Source organism: Chlamydotis macqueenii, chromosome 3 (genome assembly GCF_036417535.1).
Source record: "Chlamydotis macqueenii isolate bChlMac1 chromosome 3, bChlMac1.mat, whole genome shotgun sequence".
NCBI lineage: Eukaryota > Metazoa > Chordata > Aves > Otidiformes > Otididae > Chlamydotis > Chlamydotis macqueenii.
Genome location: NC_141558.1, coordinates 79,948,029 through 79,970,690, shown reverse-complemented (window position 1 = coordinate 79,970,690; position 22,662 = coordinate 79,948,029). Strand labels below are relative to the sequence as shown.

At 40.1% G+C, this 22,662-nt stretch overlaps 1 protein-coding gene across 1 annotated transcript; it reads left to right on the top strand.

The window, feature by feature from the left end:
* The first annotated feature begins 4,575 nt into the window (after positions 1-4,575).
* Positions 4,576-15,778, top strand: KCNG3 (potassium voltage-gated channel modifier subfamily G member 3). The gene is made up of 2 exons (XM_010116516.2): positions 4,576-5,366; positions 14,247-15,778. Exons 1-2 carry the CDS (start codon positions 4,711-4,713, stop codon positions 14,890-14,892), a joined length of 1,302 nt encoding a protein of 433 aa, XP_010114818.2. The 5' UTR covers positions 4,576-4,710; the 3' UTR covers positions 14,893-15,778.
* The last annotated feature ends 6,884 nt before the right edge of the window (positions 15,779-22,662 follow it).

Sequence of the window (22,662 nt, the reverse complement as noted above, 5' to 3'; positions counted from 1 at the left end):
AAGGATCTCACTGGTGTGAAAACATATTCCCATTTTCTTCTCTCCTGTGAGAATTCGTTCATGCCTTTGAATTCCCCATTAGCAAGTCTCCTTCTAATCACCTTCCTCAGGCGAGCAACGTCCTTCTCTCTGTGCTTTGTATCTGCCTGCCTGGAGTTCAGATGTAACAAACTGGTTTGCCCCAGCTATTAACTATCTCTGTCCATTGACTCAATGCTCATTGAAATTTAATTGCCTTCAGTAATTAGCCCAGCATCAGATCAGGTACAAGAAATTTTGCTGGGATTTTCTTGATATGGAGGCGAAGGATAACAGAGAAGGCAGTAGAGCCTCACTAAAAAAAAAAGCAAAGCTTCCAGTCTGACCCACAAATACATCAAGTCTCCAATATCAAATCTTAATTGTTTACAGCCAAATTTCTCAAATTGTTAGCATGTTTCATGAAATAAGTTAGTCTAATTATAAATGTCAACTACAGATTGTATTCTGTGCACATGTATCTATATGTGAATATCCAGCTCCCTACTAAATGTCATTCATCCACTTTTAGAAACATTCATATTCAAAATTATTCAGATTTTTATAAGTGCCTCAGTAACAAGGGAACTTGTACTCTTATGTCAGGTGCCACTGACAATCCAAACTGCGTCTGTCATTAGACTGTTTGGTAATTACACATGGCAATAGGCTCATCTCAGGAAAGGTTTTCTATATAGCTGGCAAATCACATTGAGGTACAGGGGCTTTGGTGCTGAGAAGCTTGGTTAAAGAAAAACCATCCAGTGGAAGTTCTTTTTCTCTCCAGACCTAAAGATAAATGCAAACTATAGTCCATCTGTGCATGCAGAACCTTTCAAAGCATTTGTTCTTGTCTTTACATATTGCCTCTTCAAGTAATTAAGATGGATAGGGCCAAATGCAGTATGTTTAATACGAAAAAGCACTGGGTTTTTTCACCCCACAATTTTACCTGTTACATACTGTATGCTCCCTGGGCAGGAAGATCTTTTCATTCTATGTCTACAAGCCTGTCATCATGGCAACCTGCTCCACAGCTAGAGTTCCTATGTGTTGTGGTCTTAAAAATAACCGAGATTCCTGACAGAAGACACTCCACCAAAAGCCAAGTTTGCCTGCACTGAAGTCAGCAGCACTCAGTAGCTATGTCAGCAGGAACGGAATCTCATCCTGAGTTATCAAAATACAGCAGTTTGTCCTCATACAAAATGCAAGGAGAGAATCTCTTTTCTAAAAGCAAACATAGAGCAGCACTCAAAACACAGAGCAATGGTCTTGGCACAAGGCTAGAAATATTTGGAAACTGCAGAAAAGATTTCGAGTTCATTAAATATCCCTAGGATGCAATAGCACAGTGCAAGCCATGAAAATAAATGCTGACATAAAGAAAGCTATTTTTACATAATGACTATTAATTGTGAAGGTCCTCCTGGGCAGCATACAATAACAACTGTAACACCAGGAAAAGAACAATTGCTTTGATTCAACATCTCAGCATGTATCTCCAGATCATAAAAAGTCAAACCAACCCCCCAACCACCTGAACTCAACTACTTCAAAGAGGTCTTTATTATATTTTAGATTATTAGCCAGCTCTGTCCTTCTAAAGATTTACTTTGTGCCTCATACTTTACTATTTCACATATAGGTTGAAAACTCTTTATTAATTTCTGTGTTGACCTATTTAAATTGATTTATTGGCTCACTTGGTTTTTACTAATTAGGTACCATCTTTCAAATCACAACAGCTGGAACTTTCAAGCACACTTTTTTTTTTCCCCCACAATGGCCTTTAAAAAGGTCTTTTGCTTAACATATCACTAAGTGTTTTGCTTACGGTCACGCAATGTCCTAAGTGTTTTGTCTCTTTCAGGGTCTCCATCCTATTTTTTTCAAATTTCTTAAGACTTTCACAAAAGTCTCAAAATTCAACACCAACACAAAAAGTTTCCTGGAAAATAAGAAAGATATACCATGACAACCACTGAACTGACACTTGTAAATTCTGGGTAATTCCCATGAAACAACATGAATTACCACAAATTTACTACAAACTAGCTGTTTCACAACTGCAATGGGGTGACCAGTCTCAAAATGCCCCAAATCAGAACACTTACTGGAAAATTACTAAATCCTGTCTAAAATGGGAGGTTTTGTTCCTGGTGAATTATTGCTCCTGGTGTGAGAAGGTAGTGTTTACAGCTGTTGACACCAGCTAGAACAAATCTCCTCAATTGAAAGTCAGTAATTATAACTAAAATAACTGAACTTGAACATGCCAGACTACAGAGGAAAATAAAACATTGCTGTTGTCAGGTTAGCTTTGCTTACACTGAATGTTTGACAATGTTATTCTGAAGGAGGAAATCATCGTATTCTATATTTAAAAGCAACTGAAAACCAGAAATAGAAAAGTGCATCAAATCAACCTACAATGCTTCATCAAGTGATGCACGTCAAAGCCTGCCTCTTGGCAGCCCAGCACTTTACCTGCTCTGCCATACAGCTTCACAACGCAGCATGTAAGGCTTTGTTCATCTTGATATGATTTCTAGACCATACACTCCAACCAAGATTTCTATACAGTTAGAAAATACATGTCTTCAGGCTATGTTATCTGTACTCTCCCCTCTTCCTCTGCAAGCTCCCTACGAGGAGTGAAAGGAGTTGAAACCTACGGAGCAGGAAGCCTGACAAATTGCCGAGCCAGAAGCACCTGGAGAACTCATTATCACTGCCTGAGTTCTAGTCAGGCTTTTTTTTTTTCTTTTTTTTTTTTAAACATCTATTCTAGTAATTGTACCTGAAAGAATGAAATACAGAAGCACACACATCCACGAAAGGTGAAGAGGTTTACAGTAGTGTTTGTTGCTTATAAAATTCTCAGGCAGCCAAGATACATTTAACTGAACTCAGCTGCTGGAAGGAAAAACAGACATCAAAACAGCTATCCAAACAGACACCAGCATGACTAAACAGAACAAAAATGACCTTACTGCGGAACAACACGCTGGCGTGTGCACTTTACTACGTTTTGTGACTGGAGTTTGAGTGGGTTTCTTGTCAGCTCAGTGGAGGCACAGGGAACGGTGAGTAACCGTGACCTCTAGTGGGTATTCCACATAACAGCCACCGCAGAGCGCGCAGAGTGCTCGTCGTGGTGATAACCTGCACGTTTCTTCGGATCTCTCTGGAAGCATTTTTAGAGGATGACAAACAGGGTTAAAACTCGTAGCGCTTGATCGCATTCTCCTTTAAAACAACAATTTTTTTTTACGACACAATTTGATGACTATCCATTTATTTTGAGACACCTAAATGTGCCTTACAGATCTCAGCTGAGAAAGTAACACGGCAGCAACGCAAACAAAAAAAACCAAACCAAAACAAAACACTCAACCCATAAAGACCAGTACATCTGTCTCGAGCGACAAAGAACGGGGACACTGGTTTAACCTGGATTTCCTTCTGAGTGACCAATCTTTGGCACTAGTTTCGAGAGGGTGTACTCACCTGCCCTTTCTCCCGACAGATGGAGGCACGTTGGCAACTGTCAGCATCTCACTGGAAGGGAGAACTGTGTCTTGGGTGGTTTCACCCCATGATGCTCCAGATGTAAATGAGCCTAGAAAATACCTCAGCCTGGAGAATTGTCGTATTAGAGTTAAAAAAAAAAAAAAAAAAAAAAAAAAAGAAAGAAAATCAGTAGTGGAAATGAACTCCCTGTACATAATGCAACCGAACGGAACCAAGGCTTTAGAGAGCAGACAGGGTCGTGCCGGCTAATGGATGTTTTAATAGTGTAGATGGGTGTAGGAAGCTGCAGGAGTACAGACGTGAGGCAGAGGTGGGCAGAAGCAGGGAGGAAGGCTCTGCCGACGGCACCTGACTCTTCCTGGTGTCCGTACACTGCATGAGGAGGGGGAAAAAAGGTGTCTCCTCACCCAGGAGTGCACGGGGGTGCGTGGGGGACCAACTTTCAAAGGAAACTGGGCTTTTCCTGGAAAGCCCGACGGCCGCCCTGCCGTGCCTCCAGCGAGGCGCGAGCTCAAACGCTTCACTTCCTTTTTTTTTTTTTTTTTGGAGGGGGAGAGGGGGTAAACACCCCCAGAGTGTTACTTGGGGGTAGCGGACAACTTCGCCTAAGTGCCATTTCGCGGGGCGGGCACCGGGGCTAGGGAGGACGCGTTCGCCCCCGGCACAGCTGACGCCTTCTGCCCGGAGGGGTCCTCGGAGGGACCGGGCGGGGCAGCAAGCGCCCCCCGCGCTGCGCTGCGCTCCGCCATGTGCGCGGGCGGGGGAGGAGGCGTGTCCCCACCCCGCCGCTGCCGCGCCGCCTCCCGCTCGCCTCCGATCCGGCACCGGTGGAGCGGAGCGGCGGCGGGCGCGGAGCTCCCCGGCCCCGCCATGCCCGCGGCCGCGCCCCCGCTTCGGCGGGACCCCGCGGAGACGCCCGCCCGCGGGCGCTGAGCCCGCGGCCGCACCTGCGAGCGGCAGCGCCGCGGGAGGGAGCGGGGGGGCGGACGACGGACGCGCAGCCTCCGCCGCGCCCCGTCTCCTGCGCCTCTCCCGCCTTCTCGCCCCGTCGCCCAGCGGGAGCCGCCGGCGGTGCGAGCAGAGCCGGAGCCGGGGCAGCCTCCGCCGCCCTGCCCAGCCCTGCCCGCCATTCCCCTCCTCCGTCCCGTCCAAGCCATGAACTTTGGCCGCGGCCCCTCGGTGGTGTTGAACGTCGGGGGCACCCGGTACTCCTTCTCCCGGGAGGTGCTGAAGGATTTCCCGCTGCGGCGGGTGAGCCGTCTGCACGGCTGCCTCTCGGAGCAGGACGTGCTGGAGGTGTGCGACGACTACGACCGGGAGCGCAACGAGTACTTCTTCGACCGGCACTCGGAGGCCTTCGGCTTCATCATGCTGTACGTGCGGCACGGCCACCTGCGCTTCGTGCCCCACATGTGCGAGCTCTCCTTCTACAACGAGATGATCTACTGGGGGCTGGAGGGCTCCCACCTCGACTACTGCTGCCAGCGCCGCCTCGACGACCGCATGTCCGAGACGTGCACCTACTACGCGGCGGAGGAGCCGCCGGGGGAAGCGGCCGGTGCCCCCCAGGACAAGGGCCGGCGGCCGGCGGGAGCCGAGGGTGGGAAGTGGCTGGAGAGGATGAGGAGGACTTTCGAGGAGCCCACGTCTTCCCTGGCCGCCCAGGTCCTGGCCACCGTCTCCATCCTCTTCGTCATCGTGTCCATGGTGGTGCTGTGCGCCAGCACCCTGCCCGAGTGGCGGGCGCCGGAGAACCGCAGCGTGGAGGAGCAGAGCAGGTACACAGCAGAGTCAGTGAGGGAGCCCTCAGGGTAGGAGGATCCTTTATTTTCCCGCTGTCCGGTCCCCGTGTGTCCCGTCCAGTGTGTCCCGCCCCTTGTCCCGACGGTCCGTAGCTGTAGCCGCCGCCGGCCGACATCGCCTGTGCGCCTTTAAAACCGCGACCCCGAACTGGGGAGCCGGGGTGTGGAGGTTGTGTGGAGAGAGCGGGCTCCGCGGGCGGGGAGCGGCCGCGGTCCGGCAGCCCGGGGTCCCGGGCAGGTGCTGTCGGAATCCGGCTCCCCTTCTCCGTGAGGTTGCTGCCGTCCGTGCGGGATCTTGGAGCTCTCATTCCACATCCCCCCTCCCCACTTTTTGAGGAGCCACGGGACTCCTTACCCACCTAGAGAAGTTCAAACGCTCGGAAAATCATATTGGGCCTTACAGTTGTGTGGAAAAAAGGGAAATAAAACCCTGAAAAAATGCAGTTCCCTTCTCTTTTCCTTTGCAAAAAGCCCGATCCTGTATGTACTCTGTGAGTGTTCCTACAGGTCCTTCTGCTGGAGCAGATCGGGTGTGCCTGTTATGGTTCTGCTCTTCCCAAATCTTGTATGTGGGAGCTGCCTTACCCCCGATCTTTTTCGCATCTCATGTTCTCTGTGTGAGGAGCACAGGAGATGGTTGGGCTGAGCACTAAGCTCTTGCACATGCATCATGTAAGCACCCCAGCGTACAAATGTCACAGCTGTTTATACATTTCCTGTAGGCAAAACATGTGTTAGCACACTAAACATTGCAAAACAGTTGCAGAAACCAGGACGTGTCGGGTGTAAGGCTCCATCCTGAGCCATACTAGTAAGAACAATGCCTTTGTCATCTTCTTTGTGACCTCAGCTTAGGGTTACATCGATGCAACTCTGCTGACTTAAGTATTGTTGTGCTCTCTCTCTCTCCTGTTCCCTAGAGAACAGAATCAAGACCACTCTGGTAGGGTTTCTCCTGTACGTAAGACTGACTTACAAAGAAAGAAGTAAACATTTCCTGTATTTGCTAGCTTCCTTCTTTTAAAGCAGACGGGATATTCAACAAAAAGTTTTCAGCTTCTGCTCTGCTAGAGGGGCCCTACAGTGAAATCCCAGCCTTGTCATTATGAAATCATCATCTTTTACTATAGAGTTAATTGGAATGTGATATATTATATGTTAGTAGCCAAATTAATTCCTTGGAAAGTATTTTCAGAGTTTCCATTAGCTTAATGGAAAACTGCACCTATATTTCTGATTGTAGTTGAGCCAAAGAACAAAATAAAGCAGATGCAGATTGAGAAGCTGTTTACTCCTGCTTAGATTCAGATATGTCAAAAGTTGTTCTTATAAGTAAGGCTTTATAATTGGAAGAACCTAAGCTTTGCAAGGTTATTTCAAAGGATGGATCCTCTGGGTGATCTTTTTCTAAGGCAGCAAATGGCTTAGATACTCCCGCTACACAGGGGAAAATAGATGCAACACCACTGTAGCATTAACGACATCGGTCATATCTTGGTTCTCATCTTCATGGTGTGGCAGTCAACAACCATTTTTCTCTTACTGAAAGAGTTCAACTTGCAGAGGAACAAAGCAAGTCAATAAGTAATTTTTCTTTCATAGTGCCTTTGTCTTCAAGCATGTGTGTGTATTACATACATACGTAATTCTACTCTTCTGAATGATTGTATAGTGTACACAAAGTGTTTGAAGTGTTTCTAAGGGACAGTGTAGCCAAGCACTTCAGAGGGCAGTGAATGGTGCTTTTAAAACCACCCCCAATGGTAGGGTGAGTTTCTTCAGTACCGGTTGTCGTACTCTGTGGAATTGCAACAAAAAAAAAGAAAAAGAGAAGGAACCATAAAAGTGGTGGCTGAACAGTTTCTTGCAAAAGTCTGCTGCTTATAAACACCAATAAAGGCTGATTAGTTTCATGTGTGACTTAACCCATGTCCTGTCACTGCATGGGAACTGACAGCAATTTAATGGCAAACACATGGAGAACAGATGCAAATGTGTTCCTTTCTGTCCACAGCTGGTCATCTGCTGAGGTGGCCTTGTTCTCTTACCGGAGCCACTCCTTTCTTTATTGCATATGCTGCATCATGACTAAAAAGCTTGTTACATCTGAAAAAAAAAGGTGTGAGCTACAGTTGCTTTTAAGTGAGTGGTCCAGTTCAGTTACAACTACTTACACATGCCATAGGAGTTGACCTAACATGCCCAGTTGTCATCTGACCTTCTTTCCCTTTATTTGTTTATATTTTCTTTTCTTTTCTTTGTACTTATTTCATTTAAAGTTAGTTAGGTTTTCAAAACCTAAGTAGCTTATTTGAAAGTCTGACCACAGAAATCACACAGGAGTGTCTGGGATTGCATCCTCTGGCAACACTGCCCATCTTAGGTGAGAAGGCTTTTAAAAATCTGGCCACTAGTTCCAGATACATTTAAAAATTTGAAGCCAAATTCTGTCTTTTGTTTATTAACCAGAGTTCCTCATAAAAATAAAGAAATTCTATATTGGCATAATAATACGATTTTTTTTTTTTTTGTCAAGAGAAATTGTGACATTAATGCTGTATGTAAGTGAGTTTTGACTCACATGGCACTGTAATTACTAGTATGAAGACTTTACATTATTCTAAAACCACATTTTAAAACGTTTTAGAAATTAAAATTGAATGCGCTTATCTAGAAGTCCTTAGGCTGTAGATTTCAGATGTAACCAACTACTCAGATCAGCCTAAGTCACTGCTTAGAAGAGGTGAGATATAACTCGTAAAATTCAGCAACTTTAATATTTTTAGTCTCTCACATGCTTACTGATAAAAACCCGTGTCCTTTATTTGATGTTACCTATGGCTTGGGAACGTGCCATGCAGATAACTTCTGTGGCTGAACTGTGCTAACCATCCACAGAACCGCTTTGGGCAGCTGTAGCAAAAACAGCTCTACTAGTGTCTCCACGACAGCTGGACATCATCTCTAGAAGTGAGGGGGTCACTGACTCCGTAATTTACAAAATCAGCCTCTTTAATGAGGTTTGCAGTGAGGGTTACTGCGGCTGCCAACTAATACCAGCTGTGTTTACTTTTCTTACATGAACACCTCTTCACCAGAGGAGGAATTGAGTCCACCGAACTCTTCTCAGAAACCGTTACGTTGTTATGACATTTCTTGGTGACCACACTGTCAAAGGATGAACAGCCTATGGCTATTTCTGATCCTTTGGGGTAACACCCTTTGGAGGGCAACAGAGAATGCCATATGAGTGAGCATTTTTAAGGAGAGAGGGATGTGGAATCTGACCTCTGAATTTCACAGATCTTACTGACACTGACAATATAATTCCCTGATTTGCAGAGGGATTGCCTTCCCCAGGTCCGTTCTCAGGATGAGGGATGAGTTATTAATTTTTTTTTCATATTAAGATTTTGTTCTCTTCCCTGCCTTGGCACGTTTCACTTACCAGAGCTAGAGATTTGCTTCAGATTTGCACAGTTTAGGAGCAGACAGCAGGGACACCTGTCTCCCCTTCTGTTGCTTCTGGCAATTTCAAGTCATCTTTGCTCTCCTCTGAACTGTGCCAACAGATGCATGCTGCAAGTCTCTGATCAGGGACCCGTCCATAAACTGATCGTAAGCATCATCTCTTGGGGAGAGCTTCTCAAGCCTGTAATAGGAAGTCACTTGGAGCTGCTCGACTTAACTGCCAGCACAGTTCTATCCGCCTGCCTTTCAACTATTTTTCTAACGCTAAATACGAGTAGCTTGTTAGCACAAGGGAGAGACTGTTGCCCCTTTCCCACTTACTAGTCATGATTAAATTTATATTGAAAGAATCACTCAATTATCAAGCCTATATGATTGATATGTTCTTAAGCAAAAGCAAATAAACACAGTAACTTCTCCAAACAGCATCTCTCAACAGATGCCAGTGGGCTTTTTTTCCATCTCTGCAAAACATCAGCTTAAAAAGTAGCATTTGAATTTTAGACAGACAAAAACTATTATTCCTGTATGGTGGTGGAATTTCAGAACACCCAAATGCTCACATCCAACATCTGTTAAAAAAAAAAACAACAACAACAAAATTTCTTCCGTGGATAAGATCTAACCTGAACACGGCATTTTTGCTAAGTTAAAACAGTAGGCTGAAGGTAAAGGATAGAACTGCAGACCTAAGCTAAAAACATGGATGTGGATTTTTCTAATGAATTTACAAGCTTTTTGTAAAATAGAGATAACACACAGAACAGACATGTGTCACTGCCTGGCCACAGGAGAACCTTAGCGAACTCACCAGGGCTAGGTGCCACTTGTGTTCAAACCATATAGAAAAGATGCTGAGGACCTCAGGGCTCGAGATGTCCATAACTAGGTATCCCCCGAGAGCTGTGGAAGGCATTTGCCCCTTCCCTGAGGAGTGCTGGGTCATTACAGCCTCCTACATAAGGCACCGGAGTTTAATGCATCAAGATACATTATTGCTACCAAAGCAGGGACAGAATGGAAAAAAGCCAGTGAGGTTTTTAATGCAGAGAAACCAGCTGTTCTGTGGCCCTTACTCTACAGTTTGTAGTGAGACTAAAACCCTGTTGATTTCAAAAGGATTAAAAAAAAAAAAAAGACCTTTGCTGAAATGTCTAGGAGTCTTCCTGAGCTGGAATTTGATCATTCTGGCTTCTGCTTGGACGTTTTTCACGTTTAATGTGCTTTACATGGAAATAAGCTTTAGCAACAATTTACCAAATCAGTGCTGACAGACTTTAATCTTTAATCCTGTCATATACCGTCTTTAATCATATCATCTGTTTTCCTCGTGTGTCCCGTTGATGTGTATGTTTTATTTACAAGCTTAATAGATAATAGTGCCACTAACGAATATTTTGGCTCAATTTCAACCAACTCACCAGGGGATGTTGCAGATATACAAATTGGCACGCTGGGGCAAAGAATAACGCTAAGTTTAAATATTCTAAGACACTCACAATATTATTTTTTTAGTAATAACAAACTAGTCTTGTTAGTGACTGAAAAAATAATTTCTGAAGTGGTTTAACTCATTGTACATAAAATAGCTTACTCTGAAAGGAAGTTATCAAATGGAACAGAAAATTGAACAGTGATGGGATTACAGTAGAAACGAGGCTCATAAAGGCTTGATTTTCAGTTTATGGACAAAAGACTCATTAGAGCAATTTTGAAAGCCTGTTAAGTACCAAGAGGCTTAACATTTTAGGAAAAAAACCTCTTTCATGAGCTTAGGTCAGAGGCAATGAACAGTAAGTTTGAGCAGAAGTAGTCTGTAACTGAACAAAAATTAGGACTTAGTATTAGGACTTAGTATTTTCTCTCATTATTTATAATTTTTTGGGGGGACTCTTCAAGGAAATACTTCATGAGTTTGTTTTTAATTTTCCTTCTCCTTTTTGAATACCAGCTATTTTAAAACTGAACTGATGGGGGAAAAAAAAACAACTAAAAACTGTGATGGAAGTTTATGAAATGGGTACTACATTTTACCAAATAAAGCTTATGATTTACTTATATAGTTATAGAATTTTAATACAGCATTATTCCAGGAATAGGCAATAAAAGGCAGGCTGTCCTGTCGATATGCAGTACATATTTTAAGAATTGATTACAGATTATACAGTAACTTTAGTCATCCGAGTGCATGCCTTTTATTTGGTTTTAACTTCATACTCAGTTAAGTTCTCTTGACTACTGTTATATTTGCTTTCCTTATTAGATGTTATTTATCTATTAACAAAGTTAGTGATAAAGATAAGTCACTACAAGGAGAGGGAGACTTGATCTGAAAGCGGAAACATAGTATAAAGCATTCTAGATTTCCCAACAGGCTAGAGGTTTCCATTCTTCTCACCAAAGCACTTACTTTTACATGATTCACCAGTACTGCTGGAATACATCTACACAGGCAAAAAGGAGTGACAAGACGGAATTGAAAAAGGTTTCTCTGATGGCTAAGGAGTAAGGAGAGGAAAATAAAAAATAAGGGACACTTTTCTTCCTTATCTTCTCCCTAGCCAGGATGCGTATAATTGATGAGAAGGAAGGAGAAATGTAGAGTGGAGAAGTGGAAATGCAGTATGTAATGGAGCGGCAGTAATGCATCTCCCACTATCTTGATCTTGCTTTGTCATTTTTGTATCAGTGATGTTCGTTAGTGCTCTTCAAGTCCATTCTACAATAAAAGGCTTCTTCAGTCCTTCCTGCTGAAGTATAGCTGATTTACGATATCTCTTGTGCTGGGAACTGCCAGAGTCAAACAACAGATTGATTACATTTCATGGATTTTCACTTGCACAACTATTCCCCAAAGTTATACCGGACCACTGAATCAATGTTGATTCATAAAGAAGACTTCTACTGAATTACAGTGATTAGGACCTAACTTCCTTAAAGCTCAACTCAGATATAACCTGCCTGGTTATGGAGGAATCACATTTCCAGCATCATCAGGAGGCATCAGGAGGAAATAACGAGTTAAAAAGCTTTAAATTATATAGTTACTAATTGCTTTTTCATTTAAATGCTCCATGTCATAGGATACAGGCAGCATTACCACAGAAATCTCACAAAATGTAATGAAACAGAGTCTGTTGGAATTGTTGAATATTCCTGGCTGCAACTTTGCAGATGCCAGTTTCCTTCTAACCATTACATGAGATCTCAACTAGCCAACATATAGGTACATTCAGACTTTACCGGTGTGTCCATTACCATGATCTTGCTATTTGACTGATTTTACTAGGGAGAGTCTTAGGTGTTTCCTCATCATATGTAAAAAAGATTTAAGAGAACTTATCCATTAACATTTCTTTCTTGACTTTTTTTTTCCAACATAAAGAACAATAACCCACATTTGTACAATAACTTTCATATATTCCGTACATGACTTTTGTTTAGAAGACATTATGATCTGAGCATTTTTTAAAAGAAATTAAATTGCATCTGAGGTAGTTATCACTCACTGTCATTATTAAAAGAAGCACCATTATTTTGAAAAGCTTTAAGAGAACATATAATTCTTAAAAGCAAGCTATTTTTGAAATTCACAGGTCTTTCCATCAAGAGGTACTAACAAGAACAAAGTGTTTTAGAAGCCCTTTATGGGGAAAAGGCCACTTGCTTACAAGAACTTTCGTTGTTATTCATGAAACAAAAAAAACCAAGGTCTGCTTTTATTTGAATAACTATTTCAGTAAGTAATTAATTTATGTTCATTTAAATTTGCTGTGGCTGGAATTACAGTGTACCTTACAACTTTGCATCTACTGACCGTTAACTGTTTCCTCCATTTTTTAGTATAAAATTAAAGTTGAATGAATGAATAAAATGAAATTAATAAAAAATAAATAAAACTTTAGTGTATGACACTTCTATGAAAGTTAGTTTATAGAGTCTCTTAGTATAATTACAGCAGTTACGGAAGAATACTGTCTTTCCAACAGGCCGTTGTCTTAATAATAATAGATTTCAGAAATGGAACAAAGTTATGCAGATATGTTAGAGAAGCAGAAGTTTAGGTTTGAAATGACAGTTGCATTAGGACTTGCAAATCATTACATTTCTACAGACAGTACCTTGTTAGGATCCCTGCAGTAACAAAAAAGCTCTGGCTCTATATAGGATTTTCAAACCCCCAATCTCAGGTCAGTTTGGTTTCAGACCTGTCGGTATGAGAAGGCATTGGTGATTGGCTTTTTCTTTGCTCAAACTGTTGGTGAAAAAAGATAAACAAAAAAAGAAAGAGGGACATATTAGCTTCCATTCTCTTCTGTATTAAATAAGTGAGCACATTCTGAATTCTTAAGAAAAGGGTTATTTTCAGATGGGAGATTTGAGACTACATGCACAACAATCATTAAATAATCTTAGAGCAACATTTTCATCTTCTGTTTCTATCTTCCTTGGTTTCAAGTTGAGATAGTCTCAAGTCACATTCATTGCACTGGGACTTGAGAATATATAAGAACATACTGAAATGACCTTCCAGGATTTCTTTTCTTAAGGCCATTATTTGTATTGGCAAGAAGATGATCTTGCCTATTACCCTGACATTTTTGTTGCAACACAGTTTAGGTGGAGTTACATTTAAAACAAAAGAAAAAATTTAGTAATGCAGAGCAGGAGGACACAAGCTTATTTGTGTACTCAATGACGAAAAGTGAAATACCATCTGTATTTAATGGCAATACCTATAAAGTTCTGAATATAGTTCAAGGTAAGCCCCTTTTTGGGATGCAAATCAGACAGACAGACTGGTTTATGTTGGTTCCCGAAGAGCCAATTTGCATGAATTATCCAATGCAAAAGCTGATTTCTGCCTACTCCCTCTTCACTTCCATTTCAGTTTAGCAGTCTGGTTCATAAACAGCATTGCTGTTCATAACCAGGCAGTTCACTGACCCACAGACCTTGGCATTCCCAAGTAGATCAAGCTTCACAGATTTAAAACAAGCTAAAAAAAAAGAACAAAATCCTCCAAAACCCAAACAACAACAACAACAACAAAAACCAAACCAAAATACACCTGTGTTATAGATAATGTTACACATTGGCATCAGTGCCATACTGTTTCCTGTGGGGTTCCAGTTTTTGTAGGCATATTTGCCCAATATTAGGACTAGTAGCAATCTATAATTTAAAAGAAAATCGTTAGTGAATGAGTTCTCAGCAATGATCAGTTTAAACTCCTCACTAGATCCTCAGGTTAATTGCTGAAATCTGGTGCTACATGCGTAGGATAAGAATTGTGTGGCTTTCTGTTTGTCGTTTGTGATGGTTTGAGTGTCAATTTGGTAATATCTGTGAACAAACCAAACATCCACTAAAGCTTTTGCACAGGACATAAATACTGTACTCTGTTTCTTTTGACAGGATAATTGAAGCTATCTGCATAGGCTGGTTCACTGCAGAGTGCATTGTGAGGTTCATCGTCTCCAAAAACAAGTGTGAGTTTGTCAGAAGACCCCTCAACATCATTGATTTACTGGCAATTACTCCTTACTACATCTCTGTTCTAATGACAGTTTTCACAGGGGAAAATTCACAGCTTCAGAGGGCTGGAGTTACCTTGAGGGTCTTAAGAATGATGAGGATTTTCTGGGTGATTAAACTGGCTCGTCATTTCATTGGCCTTCAAACGCTTGGTCTGACTCTGAAGCGTTGTTACAGAGAGATGGTGATGCTACTTGTCTTTATCTGTGTTGCTATGGCAATTTTCAGTGCACTTTCCCAGCTTCTTGAAAATGGGCTGGACTTGGGAACAAAGAATAAGGATTATGCCAGCATTCCTGCTGCTTGTTGGTGGGTGATCATCTCGATGACCACGGTTGGTTATGGTGACATGTGTCCCATCACTGTACCAGGAAGGATTCTTGGAGGAATTTGTGTGGTTAGTGGCATCGTTTTATTAGCCTTGCCGATCACTTTCATTTATCACAGCTTTGTGCAATGTTACCATGAGCTCAAGTTCCGATCTGCTAGGTACAGTAGAAGCCTCTCTGCTGAATTCTTAAATTGACCAAACTTGCATTCTGTTGTAGTTACTTGCTAAGCTTTGTCTTAGAAGACAGTGGTGGAAGGTCCCTTCACGCGTCCTCCTTGACTTGATGGTCCTATGGAACAACATTTTTGCCACAGCCTGGAGAAACCCCGTCACCGTTCAGACAGGAAGGATGGCCATCTGCCTTGGGCACCTTGCAGGGAGAAGGAGCGATGCTTCAAATTTTAGAGAACAAAACTAACAAAAGAGGATTCAGAAGTCCTCAACCAGACCAGTTTGGTCTTCAGTTTGCCTTTCCACACAAAAGCAGAACAAAAAATGGGCTTTATGTGGAGATCTGTCATTCCCATAATTAGATCCTATACCATTCTAAGCAACGTGTAGCAAGATTTCAATATCTAAATGCTCCACAGAGGCACTAGTAACTTCTTGCCTGAAGTATCTCCACTTTCAACTCAGATAACCAAATTACATACTGAAGGAGAGTATCTGCTACTTTTGAGCTTTGCAGCAGAGTAGAGCTGGTTCTGTAACTCAGGAAAGATGAAGAATATAGCTCTGTAGGGCAGAAAAATCTTGAGGCTTGATCCTGATCTTTGATGAAGCCCACAAATCTTCTGTAAAACCAGTGAAGTCAGTAGCATTGCTCTGAATTTGCTAATTCAAAGAAGTCCAAAAAGTGCACCTCTGAATGTTGTAGCAAGGAATTCCTCAGCCACAATTAATTTAATCTCTTGAACCAAATTGTTAGTAGAAGCAAGTGTTGTACTTTATAAAGATCAGGATTAAGAAAATCAGGCATTGATAAATACATTTCCTGGTAGCTTAGTGGGGGAGCTGTCCAAATTTTATGTACATTCAGTTCAACTCCATCCACCTGAAGTTACATACCCATAAGCATAGACTTTCTCCCCCCCCCCCATTTAATTAAACATACATATCATAGTGAAAGTTGTCTAAGACAAATTATAAGATTCCATCACTTGAAACACTCTGGAGAAAGCATTGGAAAACAAGAGTAGCTGCTCCCTGTCAGATGAGACTCTTCATCATCTTTAAATTCTGCAATCTTTACTACTGGAAGGATACACTTCACTTCAATGGAAGTTTTAAAAAAAAACTGTAAAAAGCCCAGAGCATACCAAAGAAAGTAAAATACAGAGTTGTGGGTTGCACTTGGCAAAATGGTATATTCTCCAGTGTAACTAGAAAATTAAAATGAATCAAGTTAGGTTCTGAAATACTGTTCACTACATTTCTTGTGTAGTACTGCTTCATAGCATTGTTCAGTGTAATTCTGTAAGGCTGCTACGTAGAAATGTGCAATTAGATACTAAAATACGTTAAGGTACAGCTTTACAAATTTGAGTACCAACAAACATCAACAGGGAGCTTTCTTATTAACATGGAAGTTCAGAGTCATCAGCATAGTAGAATTTGGTGTGCTTGCCTGAAAATACCACATTTACTATTACTATGCTGTAGAAGCATCTTTTATATACGTTTTTGTTAAAAGCTTCAGAACTAAAATGAGTACCACCTAGAAAACACATCTTTGGAATTGCTCACTCAAATAAAAATGCCACATTGGTCAGTAACCAGGACATGGAAGGCTCTACTTTGAGACCTGAAAAATTCATTATCATTTTAAGTGGTCTTAGTCTTAAGTAGTCTTAAAGAATTACATTGCAAACACAGTTTTTCTGAAGACCTGAAAAGAATTTTAGTAGCCTTCTTACAGACAAGCTTGACTTTTTCTTCAATAGTTTTTCAAAACTACATCATTAAGTAATGTTACAGCCATACCTTATGTTTCTTGCCACCGACGCGTTTTGGTGTTCAGAAGGTTCGCTCTGTAGTTCCCTGCACTACTATATTTATGCCTTTTATATCAGAATCATGACGTTCGGAAACTGGCTCCAACATTCCACAGAGAAGTGAATATGAGATAAGCAAAAATTTCTTTCTTAGGTGAGAATCACAACTGGTGTTAGTTAGTCAAGTTGTGACTTCAGAGACACTTAGACGTTTTACACTAGCAGAGATGCTGGCTCTGTATTCCTGCATGTGTACCTATATATATATATCTCTCCTGCATATATTATATATTATAGTCAGTCCAGATGGGCTTTTTTCTTCTCACAAGAAACTGCCTCCTTGGCAAAACTGAAATCTCAGATTTAAATCCAAACACAGCTGTTGAAGAAAATGACATTTTAATCTTCTAATGAAAAGTTTATTTTGACAGTATCAAAATCATTTTCAAGGAGAAAATTGCTATTTTTTTTTTATTCTGCTCCATTTTTTTTCCATTAAAAATAGGTAAAAAAAACACATGGCAACTTAGCCCTACAGATTTTCATATGCTGTTTTTACCGCTTGGAGAAAATACTGTTTTTCATAAAACTCTTTAAAACTTACTTTGTCTTTTGTCCATCTATTGTATTTAACCAAACCAATACTCTGAGATACAACCCTCCTCCTACAAAACACGCAAACCATCATCACGATGACAATAGTTTGAAATCCATGCAGAATGTGAACATACTTCAAAGTATGTTGCAATCGTGATTTCAAGACAAAATAAAATGCATTTCAGCACTACCTATAAATCCAATCTTCAGATGCTTGTACAAAGGAAAAAAAAATTAAATTAATGCAGATATTAACTCACAAATACTAATTTGCAACAAGAAACATTTTGTATAAGCAATTACGGACAGGAGGTTTTCAAAGATCCAGGCTATATGTGGTATACAGACAAAGTGTTTGATTCTTTATAAAGTGTTTTCCAGCTAAAGAATCCTTTCCCAGTGTAAAATGATTATCTAATTAAAATAATCGTGTAAAGGAATAAGTCTATGGAGACAATCTTACATCGTACTTTTTTTTTTAACAGCTTATGTTCGCTTTTTATATGGCAAAATGTGAACAGAATGTAGTTTTAAATTTTAGTTAAAATTTTTAAATGTAGTTTTTAAGTTATAATAAAATACTATTTTGAAACTGCTCTCTATATAAGCCCACTAAGGAGACATACTGGGGTGGGGTGGTTTTTGCTTTTTTATTGTTGTATGTTATCAATGTGTAGACTTTAGTTTCCTTAGAAACAAAGTTGAAGGAACATGATCTCAACAGTAGCCTTAAAACAGAATTTTATAGAAAGTAAATAGGATTCCTGACTTCTTGTAATATATGTAATCTTATTTTCAGTGGGCCAGTGGTTTTTTTTTTAGTGAAACTAAAGAAACTGAATTATATGTGTAGTAAAAAATAAGCATACTTTTAAACAGATGAAACTGTTTTACTAAAAGTTTACTAGAGACCATGTTTTATGCAGACATGGGGTGCAGCACTCTATTTCAAAATACAGCATTTCTAAGCTAAGTGAAGACAAGCCGGCTCCTTTCTAATCATTGCCAGTTTGAACCCTATACGATAAAATACTTCATGGGCCATACCTCTTGCTGCATCTGAAACATTCACAGCTGGAACAAATTAGATTAAATACAAATATAATAAAACTGGGGATAAATGAAGACAGCTTAGATAATTGTGATCCAGCCTTTCCGTTCATCTAAAACTAAAACCAATGCCGATGAGTTTTCAACTGCCATTGTATGTTTGGATGACAACAAAGGTTAATCGTACATTAGGTTAATTGTACTAGGTTCAATCCTTGGGACTGACCTATTGGGAACTATATATTGGCTGCAGTCCTTCAGAGTACTGTGTGCCACTTAAAAGCATTTGATCATTAATGAAACTACTGGAAAGGAAAGCTGTCTAGGATACATTTTCCTTCCACAGTTCTACATGAAGCACTATCCCCAAAATCACAGAGAATAGAGGATTATCATTTACCTTGATGTAAAACTTGGAAACAATATTATTTTTTTGAATGCTCGCCAAAAAATAGATTAATTTGATTATTTTAAACAGTTTTATCAGCATAGGGATCAGCCATTTAAATATGTGACATTTATTCTTACTGTCCAATGGCTTATCCTGGCGTACATAGCAGCAAGTTAGATAGATTTAAAAAAAAAAAAAAAGGCAGAAAGATAAAAATCCTGTTAATGTAAGACTCATAGCTTGATACCCATGTATTTAAAGAAAAGGGTACTGGGTTTTCATATCGTGTATGCAATTTGTGCCCGTAAAGGAATCATTCTTCAGCTTTTGTAGCATTCAACACTCATGTTTCCAAAATAAAACTGCAGTCCTTATGGGTTCAAAACACTTTGTCTCTTCCCCTCTGGGTAACAACTACAAAAGTCTTACCAGATCTGAACATCTGCCAGGAAGTGGTCATATGCAGACACCAGCCAGCTACATTCAGCAGCCAAGCCAGCCAGTCTCCAGGGAACCAGCCCCACGCACAAGGTCTGCCGTGCTCTGCACCTTCTGCCACCTAAGAGGTTCAGGATAAAACTACTGATTAAACTTTGATCATTTGAAGTACCTTGAAAACTTCAGAATTATCCTTTCAGATGTGTTTCTAAGGAAACATTTGCTGGAAAATTAAATAAGCTATGCATCGCAAAAAGATTATATCGCTTTATGAATTTTTTTCACTATGATTTTAAAACAGGAAACTGACTCGCATTTTCTGTTGTTTGTAAAAGCAAACGTGCAGGCCAGTATACACAATGCTAGTTAAACTTGGTACATAAAACAGATCCACGTTTAAAATAAGTAGATTTAGTGAGAAAGGTCTTCCAGCTTTGCTAGAGCTGTAACAGCTTACACTAGCTGAACAGATGCCCCAGCCCATATGGAAGAAACAACAAAACATTGGTTTCATAATGAAAAACTAACATGATGCAGGGCCTGTGAAGTGCAACACAAAGTAGGGAGTATCTTTTGCAGATGACAGGATAGGTTAAGCATCAAGAAGGCTGCACAGTGAGCAATCAAGACTGACAATCTGCTTGACAAGAAATTTTAAGAGACACAGAAGAAGAAGAATGTAAATCTTTGGTCAAATTAATAAAATGTGAATGTTTGCAACTATACATTTTAGATTCCTTTATTCTTTACAAATGCAAAAGTTTATAATTTTATAGAACATTAATTTTATATATTGTTTGCTTATCTGTAAAGAAAAATGTGTACTCTGATCTGAAAAGCTAATGTGTTTTTTTTGATGTGAATACAGAATTAGATGCATAAAATCACGTAATAAAATTTGCTGGTCTTGTTGCTATATTTCATGGACTAGTGGTCAAAACATGAATGTTTATAAAATGCATTCTTTTTAACAAATTAGTTCAATGGCTATTCATATTAGTATCGTACCTTGGCAAAAACTTTAACAATTTTTAGCTACTGAGAAGTCTGCCATTTAGAACCTAGGAGTTGTACTCAATAGAAAATTTGAATATGTGATCCAGAAGTTAGTCTAAGCAAAAAAAAATAAAGCTAAACCTACAACAGAACTGTAAAAATAAAATTAAAAAGCAGCCATGTAACACATACATTATTCCTCAGGGATTATTTATAAGAACAAATCTGGCAAAATTGATTGAATTTGGCTTCAAGTTGACTGAAATGTATTTATATTTTTTAAAAAAAGGCAAACACCATCAATATGGTCTTTATTCTGGAATTTCAAAACAACCAGAAGTTTCACCAGTGCAATGCTTGCCTTATTATGAACGGATCTGAAACACTCTACTGATACTTTAAATGCAGCCATTTCCAAAGTACTTCCAAAAATAATCACAACTAATGCTCTTTTTAAAAAAAGTTTGAATATTTTAAGAGATAACTGAATTATGAACTATTCTGGCACCAGCCCACTGCATTATTATTAAAATGAACAAACTTTTCATTTAGAAATCATGAGTGTTCTTACTTCTTATATCTTATTTATTTGTTTAAAAAGTTTTACATAAAATCAGTGAAGAAATTAAGCAGGTGTCCACATAGTCATATATTTTAGAAGTGTTTTTCTAAAATAACTTCTAAGATATTTTGGAAGCAGAAAGGTTTTTTAAATGTTTTAACACTTATTATTTTACAGACCTGCTCAGCACTTGCACCTCCTAGCAATCCAAGATGCAACTGTTAATACATAGAACCCCCAAAAGAGGATCAATTCTTGCTCTCTTGGGGAACATTTCATACATTTGTTTACCATAAGAATTTTTAAAAGAAAATAGTAAAGAGGTTGGAATTCTTTCCCTTGTACCTCAGAAATCCTCCACTTCTATTTTTACATGTCTTTTCACTGCTCTTTTACCAATATTGAAGTAGCAACTAGGAACTACATTGAGGCCCAGGCTTCTGTTGTACTAAGTGCTCAACAGCCATGGATCAAAATTACAATTCTGCTCCCAAAAAACATGTAATCTGAGACTGAAACACAAATCAAAAGCTGTATGCAGACAACAGTGCAAGCAAACAACAGGGCATTTCTCTGTAGCAGAAGCGTAGCTTATCTATTGAGTCCGATATACTTTTAAGTACTAAGTGTTCAAATACTGGTTCCCCCCCCCGCCCCCCTTCAATTTAGAGAGGCTCCCAGAGAATGCAGCACTTACAAGACAGTCTTTTCTACATTGCTAAAGGCCTTGTGAGCTGTACTGGCTGTGCCAAGGCAGCACAGCCTCTAACCATGACTTTTGTTGTTACAGTTTACTATTGAAGTTCATGCCATTTGATGGGTTGCTGTGAATGAGTAAAATTGGGGCCGTATATTAGAATAGCATCTTGAATCCTTGATGCTACATAAGGATGCTATTATATAGATGACATATTAAAAAACCCCCACAATCTCAACAATGTATTCACTAAGTATAGTTATGCAGAGGCCCACTGAAAAGAAAAACATCAGTTACAAAATTATTTCAATTAAAAAAAATAAATACAAATCTAAAAGTGCGGATTCCTGCCAGAGATTCTTGCTTACAGCTCTGAAATGTACATGGATTCCTTGAGTGTCCCTGCCTTTGGGTGCAGTGTTTTTAGGCTGTACCTGTTGGGTCCTTTGATACAAACTAAGCCTATAGGTCACAACAGCTTTTTAGTCTCCATTGACTCAAAAGGCTTAAAAAGCAGGTATGTCTGAAGAGAAAAATCTTCAAGGGAGTCAGGCAACCAGCAATGAATAAAAGCTAGCTAAGATGAGTTTTGCTTTGTTTTAGAAAATCTATTTGTCATCTGGCTTATGGAAAACAAAGTCTTGGATGTAAATGCCAAGCTACCCTCAGTACAAGACCAGGGATCACGAAGCTCATCTGCTTCCCTCTTATAGAAGACTCCGTCTTCAGCACCTCTGTCTTGTTTTCTTAGACCTTTCCCTTTCTCCTTTCACCTGCTCACTCAAGGAGCATTAAGGTTAAACATTAACGTTCAGGGACTGAAGCTGCTGTTACCTTTGCCTTCTATTCATACAGAACGTCCCATTCACTTTTGAAATGCAGTTCAACTCCAGATTAGATAGCTGAGAAAAAATATCCATACATTTCTCCATCTCAGTGTAGGATAAGAAGCTCTCTCCTCCCACACAATAAATGTCATATATAATGGGAAGAAATAGTCATGCAAAGCAAAGCTTTTACAAAGCAATACAAAATAGCCCAAATCATCCACATCCCACCCTTTATCTCCAGTCTTGTCCTGGAACCTCGCATCCCACAACCCATTCAAATCCACACACAACTCTGCAGTGAAGATCACCTATCTGCCTTTGGCCACCTATTCCTGCCAACATGAGCGGACCTTACAGACAAATTGCCAATGGGATGTTGGAGCTGCAGATTTGTACTTCTTTACTTTTTG

What these genes read in the sequence shown, in the direction of transcription:
- KCNG3 (XM_010116516.2), top strand. Translation starts at nt 4,711, where the DNA reads ATGAACTTTGGCCGCGGCCCCTCGGTGGTGTTGAACGTCGGGGGCACC. An exon ending in TCAGTGAGGGAGCCCTCAGG is followed by an intron (nt 5,367 to 14,246) that starts GTAGGAGGATCC and finishes TTCTTTTGACAG; the next exon opens with GATAATTGAAGCTATCTGCA.